The sequence below is a fragment of the Heterocephalus glaber genome, unplaced genomic scaffold, assembly GCF_053883595.1.
Source record: "Heterocephalus glaber isolate CG9 unplaced genomic scaffold, H.glaber_assembly_v1.0 deba00001452, whole genome shotgun sequence".
NCBI classification, from domain to species: Eukaryota; Metazoa; Chordata; class Mammalia; order Rodentia; family Bathyergidae; genus Heterocephalus; species Heterocephalus glaber.
Genome location: NW_028258302.1, coordinates 13,491,138 through 13,504,200, shown reverse-complemented (window position 1 = coordinate 13,504,200; position 13,063 = coordinate 13,491,138). Strand labels below are relative to the sequence as shown.

General features: G+C 45.5%; 2 protein-coding genes across 5 annotated transcripts in view; both read right to left on the bottom strand.

Moving 5' to 3' along the window:
• The window catches only part of Srsf4 (serine and arginine rich splicing factor 4), a 29,261-nt gene extending 25,290 nt beyond the window's left edge, over window positions 1-3,971 (bottom strand). Inside the window, exon 1 of the mRNA XM_004850782.4 lies at window positions 3,473-3,971. Coding sequence (XP_004850839.1) covers window positions 3,473-3,579 — 107 coding nt within the window. The 5' untranslated portion in view covers window positions 3,580-3,971. The remainder of the gene's footprint in view (window positions 1-3,472) is intronic.
• Window positions 3,972-12,536: 8,565 nt separating this feature from the next.
• Window positions 12,537-13,063, bottom strand: part of Mecr (mitochondrial trans-2-enoyl-CoA reductase) — a 35,078-nt gene continuing 34,551 nt past the window's right edge. For all 4 annotated transcript variants that reach the window (XM_013074417.3, XM_004850785.4, XM_013074418.3 and 1 more), the window contains exon 10: window positions 12,537-12,877. In XM_013074417.3, coding sequence (XP_012929871.1) covers window positions 12,720-12,877 — 158 coding nt within the window. In that variant the 3' untranslated portion in view covers window positions 12,537-12,719. The remainder of the gene's footprint in view (window positions 12,878-13,063) is intronic.

Below are 13,063 nucleotides of genomic sequence, written 5' to 3'. Positions count from 1 at the left end.
CCCTGGGAGATCTATACCATTTTTGTGATCCCCAAATGAACCATGGGAAGTTCTCTAAAATAGAGGCAGGTTAAATTTGGTATGACTGCAAAAGCCTATAATCCCAGCACTTGGCTGAAGCAGGAGGATCACTTTGAGTTCAAGGACAGCCAGAACTACAAAGCAAGACCTTGTTTCAAAAAACCAAAAAAAACAACAACCCCCTCACCCCCAAAATGAGGCAGGTTAGATTAGGGTTGTCTAGTACAATGAATTGGTGGACAAGCAGACTGCTTGGATACCTCTTCTTCAAACCCCACAGAATCCTTCCTGGACATTAAATCTCCTTTCCTTTGTAGATGCTACCTACTTTCTGACTGGTCAACTTTCTATTACACAAGTATTTTATACCTTATATAATTAATCTAAAGTTTACCACAATCTTTCAGCCAAACACCTACTGATATATTTCACATTTACAATTTTGACCTCTTCAGCAATATTTCAAAGCCCTATCCAAACACAATCTGCTTTTATATTTCAATTACTAATATTCGCAATCCAGGTATGTACAAAGATGCTTCTCTGTGGGGAGATCCACTACTCTTCTTAGGTTTGTGACTATAAGCTCATACACATTTAGCTAAACTGCCATCTTTTCCTTTAGTACCTACTCTTTCCTTTTAGACTCTGGTGAATTTCTGCCATCTAGTTCTGGCACTTCTTGTTTGAGATACATCTTTACCACTGATCCTCTTCTCAGAAGTCATTTTCCTCTGCAATGATTCCTGAATGATGCTAGGAAGTTATATTGTGTACCACTGGTGTCTCCAACACCTGTATCTGAACTCCTGAAATGACTTTCCATTCCTTATCTCAACCTTGATTTGCAATGATGAATTTCACGCATGTCATAGCAGTGTTAACTTTAAGAATGAAGAGTTCCTTTAAAAAGCCTCAGGTATTCAGGGCCCTAAAAACATTTCTCTTCTGTTTCCTCATTTTCTGGGTTGTTCAATCTTTACTTCCAGAGCCTCTGAATTCCTATCCCAATTTTGAATTTTTTAGTGTAAAATCCTAATAGCTGTTTCTATTATTGTTAAATTTCTTTCCTTTCTGTGCACTGAGGATTGGACTCAGGGCCTTTTCACTGAGCTATACCACCCCTTTAAAAATTTTTTTTTTTTTTTTGGTACTGGGGATTGAACTCTAGTCCTTGTACTTGTGGAGCAAGTGGCAGAACCACTGAGCTAAATCCCCCGCCTTAAATTTTTTTGAGACAGGGTCTTGCTAAGTTGCTCGGGCTGGGCTTGAACTCTTGGTTTTCCTGCCTCAGCCTCTCAGAGTGCTAGATTGCACCACCACAGCCCCCTGCTTATTGTTACCTTTCTGGGTCTTCATGAGGCTCAGTCCAAGCTAGACTATTATTTCTCACAATTGCTCCTTACTGGACACCTCTTCATTACTAATTATAATATATAATTTATTTCCACTTATTTTTCATTTTAAGTCCTAGTCAATCCATTTTTCAAAGGCCATTCAAATAAATCTTTTCAAGCAAGCCATTCCAAGTTTTACTTGTTTTGAATTTACAGTGAAAGCAAGCATTCTTTGATTAAAAATGCACGTCATAATTTCAAAAGGAGAACTGACCTTCTGTCCCCTCCCTCAATTCATTCAACACACTATTGGGCATCCTGACGTGTTATCAATACATTTGGTTGATTAACCGGTTTCCCCATTACCATTTTCAGCTATGACCACAGTCTTCAGCAAATGGACCCCGACAAATACATTTTGTTCTCAAACAAGCTATCTCCTAATGATTGTGATTAGATACCTTTCATTATAGCTACCATTTACTGTTGTAAGTCAAATAAATACTTTACATTTATTACATCTGATCTTTCTTTTTCACATAAATGAGAAAATCAGTTCAGAGAAATTAAGTAATTTGTCTATAGGTACTTAAATGGTGGAGTCAAGATTTGAGATTTAGAGCTAGTTGCTCTAGTTTCAAAACCTATGTTTGTTTGTTTTCCTACAAAAGTTATTATGAACACTTAGTTGGCGTCTGGTTTTTTTTGTTTGTTTTTTTGATGCCAGGGATTGAAGCCGGGTCCTTGCGCTTTCGAAGCAGGCGGCAGAACCACTGAGCTAAATCCCCGACCCAGGCCTCTGGAAAAAAACTAGGAATTTTAACTCTCACATTATCTGACGTGTATAACAACAACAACCCCCCTTTATAGTCCTTAAAACTGGACACTCTAGTGTAAAAATGAGTAACTTTCGAAGCCTTTTATGCTGTCAGTATTTATTAACACTACCGAAGTCACTGTCCTCAGCAAGGTAATTTTTGCTAACAATTTGAAATGTTGGCTATCAGTTTTTCTCACATGTGCAACTTAAATACTTAGGTATCTTTTTTAACTTCTCAAGAATCAGTTACTTAAAAAAAAAAAAAAAAAGAAGCAGTTACTATTGGGGAGAAAACTATAGTCCTATCAGACTTGTAAAGTATTTGTTGTAAGTCAAAGGTTCCTCTAAATACCCAAAGTTTAGCGCTCCAAAACGTTTCCCTCAGTCCTTCGAATTTTTTATGCTAAATCCTATCTAAGTAGTTCCCAGTTGTCCCCGTTGAGTATCTTTTCCAGGCCTGATCAGGCCTGAAATCTGGAGCCCTCCTTGCCCGGTTTTGCCGAAGCAGATTAGGAATACAGAAACAGACCATACTGGGGAGGCAGAAGGCCGGCAATTTCGAGGCCAGTGTCTCCACCAGCATTAAATCGTTGACGCAGACACTAGCCAGGGTGGCCACTGTTTTCTAACAAATTTCTCAACAGGACAGCAATTTTTTGGCAAGTTGTAGACCGGAAACCACAGCATGGTAACTGCACTGAATCTTCAAGATAACGAGTAAAGACTTTACCCTTGCAGAGAGAACATTGAGGGCTTTCAGCGTGGCAAGATGATACTTTCGAAACTGTCATTAGACTACTCAAAAGTGGAGTCTCCCGCCCAAATAAGTGTGGCACATGCCAAATCTAATGTCTCCCTCCAGAGCTCCGGTCCCTGGGAAAGACGCATTGGGACCGTCTGATCCTTTAGTCTAGGGAAGAGGTGAAAAGGGGGCAGAAAATCCTGTTTATTTCCAACAGTCCTCAGAGCGGGAAATGTCCCTTTCCAAAGCCTGAGAAGGGAAAACCCAGGCCTCCCGGGCGCCCGCAGCCGAGCCCCACCGGGCTTCCTTCTTCTGGTCCCAATCCAGATCTCGCCACCGCTCCCATTATCCCTCCACCACCCCCGCCTGCGCAGGCGCAGTGGGAGCCGGGCCTATCCGCGCCCCCGAGCGCCGCGACCATGGCGGAGTCCGAGAAGGCCGGTGACGGCTCCGCGCAGGGCAGGCATCCCGCTCCCGTCCAAGCGGCCTCCCCGCCACTGCCAGCGCCCTGAACCCCCTCCCCACAGCCAGCCCCTCTTCCGCCCTTCTCACCCGTTCTTCAGATCCACCTCCAATATCTTCCCATAGCCCTTAAAGAAGCGCTCCACATCGCGCTCCCGGGCCTGGTAGCTCAGGCGACCGATGTACACGCGCGGCATCCCGGCAACGGCTGTGGCGGCTAGCCCCGGCCCGGGCCCCCCTTAGGCGGCGGCCGGCGAAGCGAGAACACGACGACAGCGGCGGCAACGGGCGGGCAGCCGGACGCAGCCGAACCCCGGCGACGTACACGAGCACGTAGCTCGAGAGCGCGCGCCTCCGCTTCCCCCGCCCTCCCCCCCCAGGCGGAGGGTAACGGGAGAGAGCGCGCGTTCGCTTCCCGCCTGGCCAGGGCTGGGGGCGGGGCCTCCCCGGGGGCGCGTCTGAGCGGGGCGGGGTCAGGTGATCGACAGGCGGTGCTGGCTTCCAGGCCCCCAGCCCGTCTTCCCGCGAGTTCGCCGAGGCGCCTGCTTGGTTTTCCACCGCCCGCCGTCTTCTCCCCGCCTTCCGGAAGTGTCTGCGCCTCTGCGCGCGGAGCGAGGCTTCCTGGTTTTGTCCTTTGAACCGGGAGTGGTTTCAACTTCAGAGCAGGCTATTGGAATTAACCCTAACTTCCAGAGTTATGTATCTGTGACCTTGGGCTCGTAATGCTTAGTGTCTGTGAGCTCCTTTATTCTCTGTCGAAGGGGATAGTACTTCCTGCCTTACATAGTTGTTTTGAGAATTGTATGAGAATAGGTCTGTAAAACACTGTACACTTTACACATCCTAAGTGCTCAAGAAATGAGCACTTAGGTATTATTACCTTTATTACTTTTTTTTTTTTTTTTTTTTTTTTTGCCGTGCTGGGATCCAGAGTATGTTAGACAAGTGCACCGTTGAGCTTACTTGCAGCCCAGTACTATTTTATTATTTGGAGATTGAACCCAGAGCCTTCACTTAGCTATATCCCCAGGTCCTTTATTATTTTTTATTTTGAGACAAGGTATCGCTAAGTTGTCCACTGGCAGTATTTTAAAAACAGGACACTTTGCTTAAATAGAAGCAGCGTGGTAAGTGGCTGGAGCTTTTGAGTTAGTCTAGGCGTGACACTGAGTTAATTACTTGACCAATCTAACCTATTTTCTAACTTGTAAAATTAGGATTTATACACGTATCAGTGGACTACCAGTGTGACCATGGGTCGGTGTGTGTGGAGGTGTCACTGGCCAGCGTGGGTCCTTGCTTCGATGATAATGGAAATTAAAACTAAAGCGACAGTATGAATTTACAGGCAAAAGCTTTACTTGAAAGTTAAGGAAGAACTCCAGCTTGAGTAGTAGCTCTGGTGAAGAGCATCAGACTTGCCAGTTCACCAAACAATGGAGACAGGTCCCGTAGGTCATGTCTCAGTCCTGGTTTCCTTGCTTCACAGAAACCTTCATGAATTGAGGGGCAGTTTGGTTCCCATTCAGATGAATCGTCACGACTTGAGGGTAATTTCAGTCATGTGAGGCTGTGATGGACTCCAAGGTGATGGTAGGTTTAGGGTAATATTCTGGGCATCACTGAATGTCCCTGTAAATCTCTTATCCTGATGTCTTCAGTCTTGAAGGGCAATGAGATAGGCTAGGTAAATTTATGGCTAATAAACCTTGTCTTTTAAGACAGACATTCCCTAAATGACTAACATGCCTATATGCAGAAATGAGAAGGATGCGACCCAGACCATTACAAAATGAAGATAAGGTTTTATTCTACTTTTAGTTGCTTATTTTAACCAATCTGTAGGTTTAAGGGAAGGGTTATAGTTTTTAGCAAAAATTGCTTTTATGTCCCTGACTGCCTCAGAAGAAAATACAAATCATTCTTTTCATGAGTAACAAGGTAAGGAGCCAGACATCTGTCTTTTGCTCTTCTGGCAGCCTCTGATTCTTATGACTATGTCAGAAGTGCTTCTTCCAGAGTGTGGCAGCTCAGTAAGTATTGGTTCCCTTCTCACTTAATTTGCCAGTAAGAGGTTTTGTTTCTTTGCTTGTTTGTTTTTTTTTTTGGTACCAGGGATCAAACTCGGGACCCTGCGCTTGTGAGGCAGGTGGCAGCACCACTGAGCGAAATCCCTGGCCCCTTTGCTTGTATTTTTTAAAAAGTTATTTGGAAAGGTAACTGAAAATAAAAATGATAAACAGTGAAGTTTACTGTTTTTGTGCCTCAGCCACTTAGTTTCCCTACCTAGAAGCAGTTTTCATAAATGCCCTTCCAGAGGTTAATTTACCCATATAAAGCAAATAGAAGAGAACTACACCTACATTTCTTGGCTTAATATATTTTGGAAATTATTCCATAAGAAAACAAAAGGAGCTGGTGTAGGACTATTTTTATGATTCTTAATATACCATTTTTTACACAGTACTTTATTTAACCAGTGCTCTAGTAAAGGAAGGACACTGAGATAGGTAGGTACCTACCTTTTGGTGTTAGAATTGCTACACTGAGTAACCTTAAATACTCATATGGAAGTAAGACTCTTTGAGTCAAAGGGCGTAGGCATGTATGATTTTGATAGCGCTCAATACTGTTCTCTGCAAGTGCCTGTTTCCCAGTATACTCAACATTGTTATCAAATGTTTGACCTTTGTCAGCCTGATAGGTAAAAAATGGTATGTTCTGTGGTTTAATTTGCAATTTTATCTTGCATGGAGTGAGCCTCTTTATGTTCAAGATACACTTATATTTTCCTTTGTGTGTTTGTTTATAACGTACCTTTTTTTTTTTTTGGCTCATAGGAAGTCACTATACACTGGGAAAATTGGCTCAGTCAAATCAATTGCAAATATTTTTTTCCCAGTTTGGCTTTGCCTAGAGTGTTTTCTGCCACGCAAAAATGTTAGATATTTGTGGGATTGAATTTATCCATGTTTCATTTTTTTGGGTTCTAAATTTTGTTACAGTCATACGGCCTTAGTTAAAAAATAATCTCCCTAGGGCCAGGGATTTAGCTCAGTGTTTCCGCCGCCTGCCCTGAAAGCACAAGGACCTGAGTTTAGTGCCTGGTACCAAAAAAACCAAAAAATAATCTCTCTTGGTTTATCGTGTTATTTTTAGGGTGTTTTTTTGTTTTGTTTTGTTTTGAAAGTGTCTTCTTATGCAGTTTAGACTGGCCTTGAACTCACTGTGTAGCCCAGGCTGGCCTTGGACTTGTGATCCTCCTGCCTCAGCCTCCCAAGTACTGGGACTACAGGGACGCGTCACCATTCCCCCACCTTTATATGCAATCTTTAACCCTTTGGAATTTAGGAAGTTGTGAGAATAATGCCTTTTTCCTTCCTTCCTCTGTTTTCTTTTATATTTTAGACTCTTGTTTTTGAATTTCTTTTTTTCTTTATTTTTTTGTAGGTGGAGAACACACCTCTGGTTTTTTTTTGCAGTACATGATTATGTTCACTGTAGGGAATTGGTACATGTGCATGGCATATTTCAGTTCTTTTCTTTTTCCCCATCCCTCTACCCCCTTTTATTTTTCCAAAATCAGATTAATTTTATTTATCTTATAAGACCTTATAAAATTAACTATATACACAGATTGAAAACCAGACTAATAGGCCAAAGAACACATAAAACATTTAAGACAACTGTACTAAATCAAGGTACACTTTTAGATATTGACTGGATTATAATACCTTTCTCTTTTTTCCTGCTGTCTTTTACCTGTTCTTGCTTTCCTTCTTCCCCTTCCTTCCCTTCCCTTCCTTTCCTTATTTCTTTCCTTCCTGGGGATTGAACTCAGGGCCTTTGCTATGAACTACATCCCTAGTCCTTTTTTTTAACTTTTTTTTTGGTACCAGGGATCAAACTCAGGACATTGCACTTATGAGGCAGGCACAGTGCCACTGAGCTAAACCCCTGGCCGATACATTTTTTAAGAACTAGGATTAACCTGGGTGGTCATGTACTTTTTTTTTTTTTAATTTTTGGTACTGGGGATCGAACTCGGGTCCTTGCACAGCAGGGGGCGAAACCACTGAGCTAAATCCCTGGCCCATGCTCATGTGCTCTTTTTGTTTGTTAGTTTCTCAAGACAGGGTCTCACTATGTAGTTCAGCTGGCCTTGAATTCACTAAGCTATGTAGCACAAGCTGGGCTCAAGCTTTTCAATCCTCCTGCCTCAGTCTCCTGAATGCTGGGATTACTGGACAGGTGCCACCATGCCCAGCTCGTCATGTACTCTTTTTTTTTTTTTTTTTGGTACTGGGGATCGAACTTGGGTCCTTGAGCTTGCACAGCAGGTGGTGAAACCACTGAGCTAAATCCCCAGCCCCTGTCATGTACTCTTGATCAACCTATTATACAGCTGGGAAAGAGAGCTCTACAGAGAGGAAGTACCATCTCCACACCCTGCTTTCTCCATAGTTTCCCAACTCAAGAGGTAGCATCTCTGTTCAGCAAGGTGCCAAAGTTCACCTCCCACAACCAGTCTCTTTTTGACTCTCCCTTCTAAACACTCATTATCCACCCCTTCTTTTTATTCCCACTTCCTAACCTACCTCAGGCCTCATTATACTGTTCACATACCAGGGCTTTTTTTTTTTTCTTTTCCAGTGGTACTGGAGATTGAACTCAGGGCCTTTGCACTGAGCTATATCCCCAGACCTTTTTAAAAATTTTTTATTTTGGGCTGGGGATTTAGCTCAGTGGTTCCGCCGCCTGCCCTGCAAGCACAAGGACCTGAGTTTGATCCCCAGTACCAAAAAAAAACCAAACAAAAAATTTTTTATTTTGAGACAAGGTTTTGCTAAGTTGCTAGGTTGCCCACACTGGGCTCAGACTTGTGTCCTGCCTCAGCCTCTCAGAGTGCTGGGATTACAGGTGTGTACACTACCACACACCCAGCCACATCAGGGCTTCTGTGTATGCTTCTACCATGCCTGGAATCTGACTAGTTCCTTTTTCAGGCCTCAGACCTTCCTTGCCTGCCTTATCTCAAGTTCCCTCTGTATTATGGTATTGTTGGCTTTTTCTTTTTGTTTAAGACAGGGTCTTCCTATGCAGTTCAGGTTGGCCTTGAACTCACTACATAGCCCAAACTGGCATACCTGGCTCAAAACAGTGATTGAATTAATAAATGATCTCTCACCTCAACTACTTCAGTGGCCTCCTGCTCCTCACTTTTTTAATGCCTTGCCATGAGACACAGAGTTAGGGAGATTTGAACTCTCTTCTTATCACGTCCATTAAAGGTGGCAGAGCAAAAGCTGGGTGTGGTGGCACACATCCATAATCCCAGCTACTTGGGAGGCTGAGACAGGAGGATGGCAAGTTGGAGGCCAGCTGGGCAACTTAGCAAGACCCTCTCTCAAAACAAAACAAATAGCTCCATAAATAAGGGCTGGGGATGTACCTCAGTGGTAGAGCGCATGCCTAGCATGTGTGATGATTTGATCTGCAGTACCAGAGGGGGAAATGAAGAACAAAATCAAGAAGTCCTGGGAAGAGAGGGAGCTCCAAGCCCAGCTATGAAGCCAAAGAAATCAGACTTCTGTTGTGGTGACCGGATATGGTTAAAGGGACTTGGTTGGTTTTTGGTGCCAGCTCTGCTACCTGCTGTGTGACCTAAAGCAACTCACTTCACTTCTCCTCAGGGCTTCCTTTTCTGTAACATGGTGAGATTAAAACCTCAGCAATGGGCTGGGATGTAGCTCAGTGGCACCATGCCTGCCTGGCAAGTACAAGGTCCTGAGTTTGCTTCCTGGTACCAAAAACAAAACAATGAAACCAAACCAAAACCAAACCACCCCCCCAAAAACCCAAACCAAACGACCCCCCCTCAAATCTCAATGAAATGGTTAAGTTGTAAAAATCAAAGAAGGACATGTGTGAAAGTGCTTGAACACTGCAAAGGGCTATGCGTATAAGGGAGGCTTCCCTCTTCCCATCTTTCAGCAGATGCCAGTGTCTCCTTCCTACCTACCTTCAGGCCAGCCCTGCTGTCTTCCCCAAGATTTTCCTATCTATAGATGCAGATAGATGCTTTGCCAGCACTGAGCCTCCCTTCTCCACCACTGCCAGCTCCTCTGGCTGGGCCCAGAGCCTTACCCCGGGCATAGCACCTGCCAATAGCCTGTGGGTGCTGCTGATTGCTTCTGGGCACAAGGACAGTGATGCCTGGAACACACTGGTTCCTGCAAGACCTTTCTTCTGGGCTTCAGTCTTCCCCTGAGGAAAGCAGGCTTAATCATCTCATCTCCCAAAATGCAGACATTCATCAACAATGTGGCACTTGCTGCAGTAGTTGCAGGGTGGATGCTCCCAGAAGAGGATGGGAGAGGCCATCAGGCAGCCTCTGGGCTTCAGGGGGGCTCAGGCTTTGCCCTAGGAGAGGGTGCATGTTTGTCTTCTAGCTCTGGAGCCAAAGGTTCCCTCCTTTTGCCATTTACAAAAGGGATTGTTTACTCAGTGGGCCAGAAGAGCCATTCCAACTCCACAGAGATGATTTGGTCTGAAAATGAGAAACAATCTACTGTACTCAAGTGGAAGAGATGATCTGTTTTCAGTCAAATTCCCTTCTGACAGTATTTTTGTTTCTTTTCCTCTGTTAGCCCCTTACATGTTGCCAACCATTGGTTGGTCTTCAAAACTTGGCTGCTGAGCGGTGGGAGTAAGGCAGGTTTACGTCTCTGAAATTAAGAAGCCTGCAAATCTATGATTTTATCTTTCCTCAGGGCCTCTCTCTTCCAAATTGTCCCCCAACCCGCTGCCAGACAGATTTTTCCAAAGTGCAGTTCTGGTTCAAAACTCTTTTGTCCCTTCCTGTGAACAGGATAAAGCCTAAATTCCTTAGCTAGGAATCACGGCCTGCTACAATCCCTTTTTCAGCTTCAGATTGGTTGACTTGATTTCAATGTAAATTAAATCACTGAATGGTATCACTTAGGAGTAGGGTCAGGTGCCTGCAAAATGGTAGGGGCTCAAGTAGACACGGTTGGTGTCAGGTCCCCGGGCACCTTTGACCCCATTGCTGTCCCATTCTGAACTTGGAACAAGATGACTGCACACTCCAGGAATCACGTATCTATTCCAGCTAGGAGGAAGGTGAGAGGGGAAGCAGAGGTACAGGGTACATGGCAGCTGGCTGTTAAAGGTTCCTAAGAAACTGACATGTAACGCTTCTGCTGACGTCACATAGATCAGATCTTGTTAACCGCAAGGGAGCTCTTGCCTGCCGTGAAAGTGGTAGGTTTTAATTCTAATGAAGAAAATGGGCATTTGGGGGAAAACTCGAAGGTTCTAACGTAAATTCTCTGCTTCAGGAACTTTGCTTACCCTGGTCTCTGAGTCTGTAATGTTGTCTTATAATGGGTAAATCATCCTTTGAGACCCAGAACAAAGGGCACACCTGCTGACCCCTAAAAACACAATGCACAGTCCCTGTCACTGTTTCTGTTTTGCATGTTCCTCCACATCTCCAACCATGGTGTTTCAAACCTTCCCTTCCCCATTTGTTTCTTCATCCACTTGGTTCACAGTGGGCCACAGGCCATTATTCCCCAAGCCCCACATTTGTGGATTTCCCCCTGCGAGCTTCATCCTTCACTCTTACAGCCTCTGGGCAGCCTGCCCACCCTCTGAGGCTTTTTCACTTGTCCACACTGACCCACAGTATAGGTCACCCAGCCCATTAACCTAAAGGATGGACTGGGGATGAGCAGTTAGGGCTGGTCCTCAGACCAGGCGTGTGAGGAGGTGGCAGCATTTCCGAGAGCACCTGCCAACATTCGAAGACCCAGCTGAAGCTGAGTCCTTTCTCCAGAGGACACATGGATGATCCCAAAGGCAAGAGGGAGTCTGCTGTGCACGTTTGCAGAAAATTAAACCCTCCCAGCCAGTTTTTCCATTATCTCTGCGCTTAAAATCCCTCTGTGCTCTCCCCACCTCCACCCTAGCCTTCAGGGGGAGTCCTGACTCTGAGGCCCTTTGTAATCTGTGCCCTTCCTACAGTTAGTAACTCAGTTCTCCTTCCCCTGATGCAGTAGCTATACCTGATTGCAATTCCTTGAGTGCCAGGATCTCTCGGGCCTCCTGTTACAGGTGCTGCTTGCTGGCTTTGCTTAGTACATTTCCCTTCTTGGATTTCAAGATTTCTGTGGATGACTGGGTGTGTTAGTGCATATCTGTAATCTCAGCACTCAGAAGGCTGAGGCAGGAGGTTTTCAAGTTTGAGGCCAGCCTGGACTAAATAGATGATAACATGCGCGCGCGCGCGCGCGCACACACACACAACCCCCCCAAATGAAACAAAAAACCTCCCCAAAACCCCAAAACCAATTTAGATATATCCTTCAGGCATCCTTCCTTGATACCCTCAGGCAGAACTGAGCCCCCTCAGCGGCCCCTACCCTAACCAGGAGTCTCGTCCTTATACTGTAATGGTCTGTCTCTTGCACTAGGCCTAAGCACTGCATCTTTCGATGGCAGCCCTATGGCAGCTTTGGGCACACAATAGGCATCTGATAAATGCTCCCTGAATATAGCTCCTAAGTTAAGGGTACAGACAGCCAGGTGACAAAGGAGCTATTCCAAAGCCTGTTCTTTGCTTTGGGCAAGTGAATCACGAGGCAAACACCAAAAAGTCACATGAAGTCATAGCCCTCTCCTTGGCTCAATGAAGCCTACTCATTTTTCAGAGTCCATTTGCTGCTAGCACCTCCTGGAGGGAGCCTCCTGACCCCAGGCCTTAGGTGTGCTCTCACAGCCTGCAATGTGATTGCTCTTTTCTTTTTTGAGTTGAGACAGAACCTCACTTTGTAGTTCAGGTTGGCCTTGAACTCACTATGTAGCCCAGACTGGCTTTGAACTCTAGGTGATGCTCCTGCCTCAGCCTCCAGAGTGCTGGGACTAGAGGCGTGCACCACCATGCCTGGCCCAAAGCTTCCTTTCTACAAGCTTCTCCGCTGTGAGTGAGGGATTGAGGGCAGAGATGCTGATTGGCTTTGCTTTCAGGATGATCAGGAAATGATCCTAGGGGACAAGAGAAGGAGAAGCAAGGAGAGAGCTTAGTGCTTCGAGTCGACAGGTGCACAGTGATGCTCCTTCTCCTCAGGGATGACGTAAATATTCTTTTTTTAAGGAGTTTAGACTTTATTTATAAGGCCGACCTCTCTTCCTCCTGGTGGGGTGAGCAGTGAACAGAGAGCAGTCTGGGAAGGCTTTGCCCCCAAGGGGCCTGCAGCCAGTCCTGGTGGTCCACCTCCCCTCTTGCTTTGCTCCGGCTCTTCTGGGATGATGATCACATGGTGAGAATCTGCTTGGAAGACACGAAGGGCTCCATGGAGGCTCCCAAGGCCCGCTGATAGTCCTGCAGGGGGACCTCAGTGCAGGCGGGGGCTGTGAGCTGGCCTTGGCGGATGAGGTCGCACAGAGTGAGGATCAGCCTCTTGAATTCATCTGTGGGAAGTGGGAGGACATCAGACAGGAGGCAACAGCTAGGGCTTAGTGAGATGGCACACAGGTTGCCCTATGGGCAGGAGTGGGCACCGAGCTCTAGTACAGTCTCCAGAGCCCTGGCTTTGCCAAGGATAGGGTGGCGGTGGAGGCAGCCTGGTCTCCACCTGGGGCCAGGACAGCAGGGGT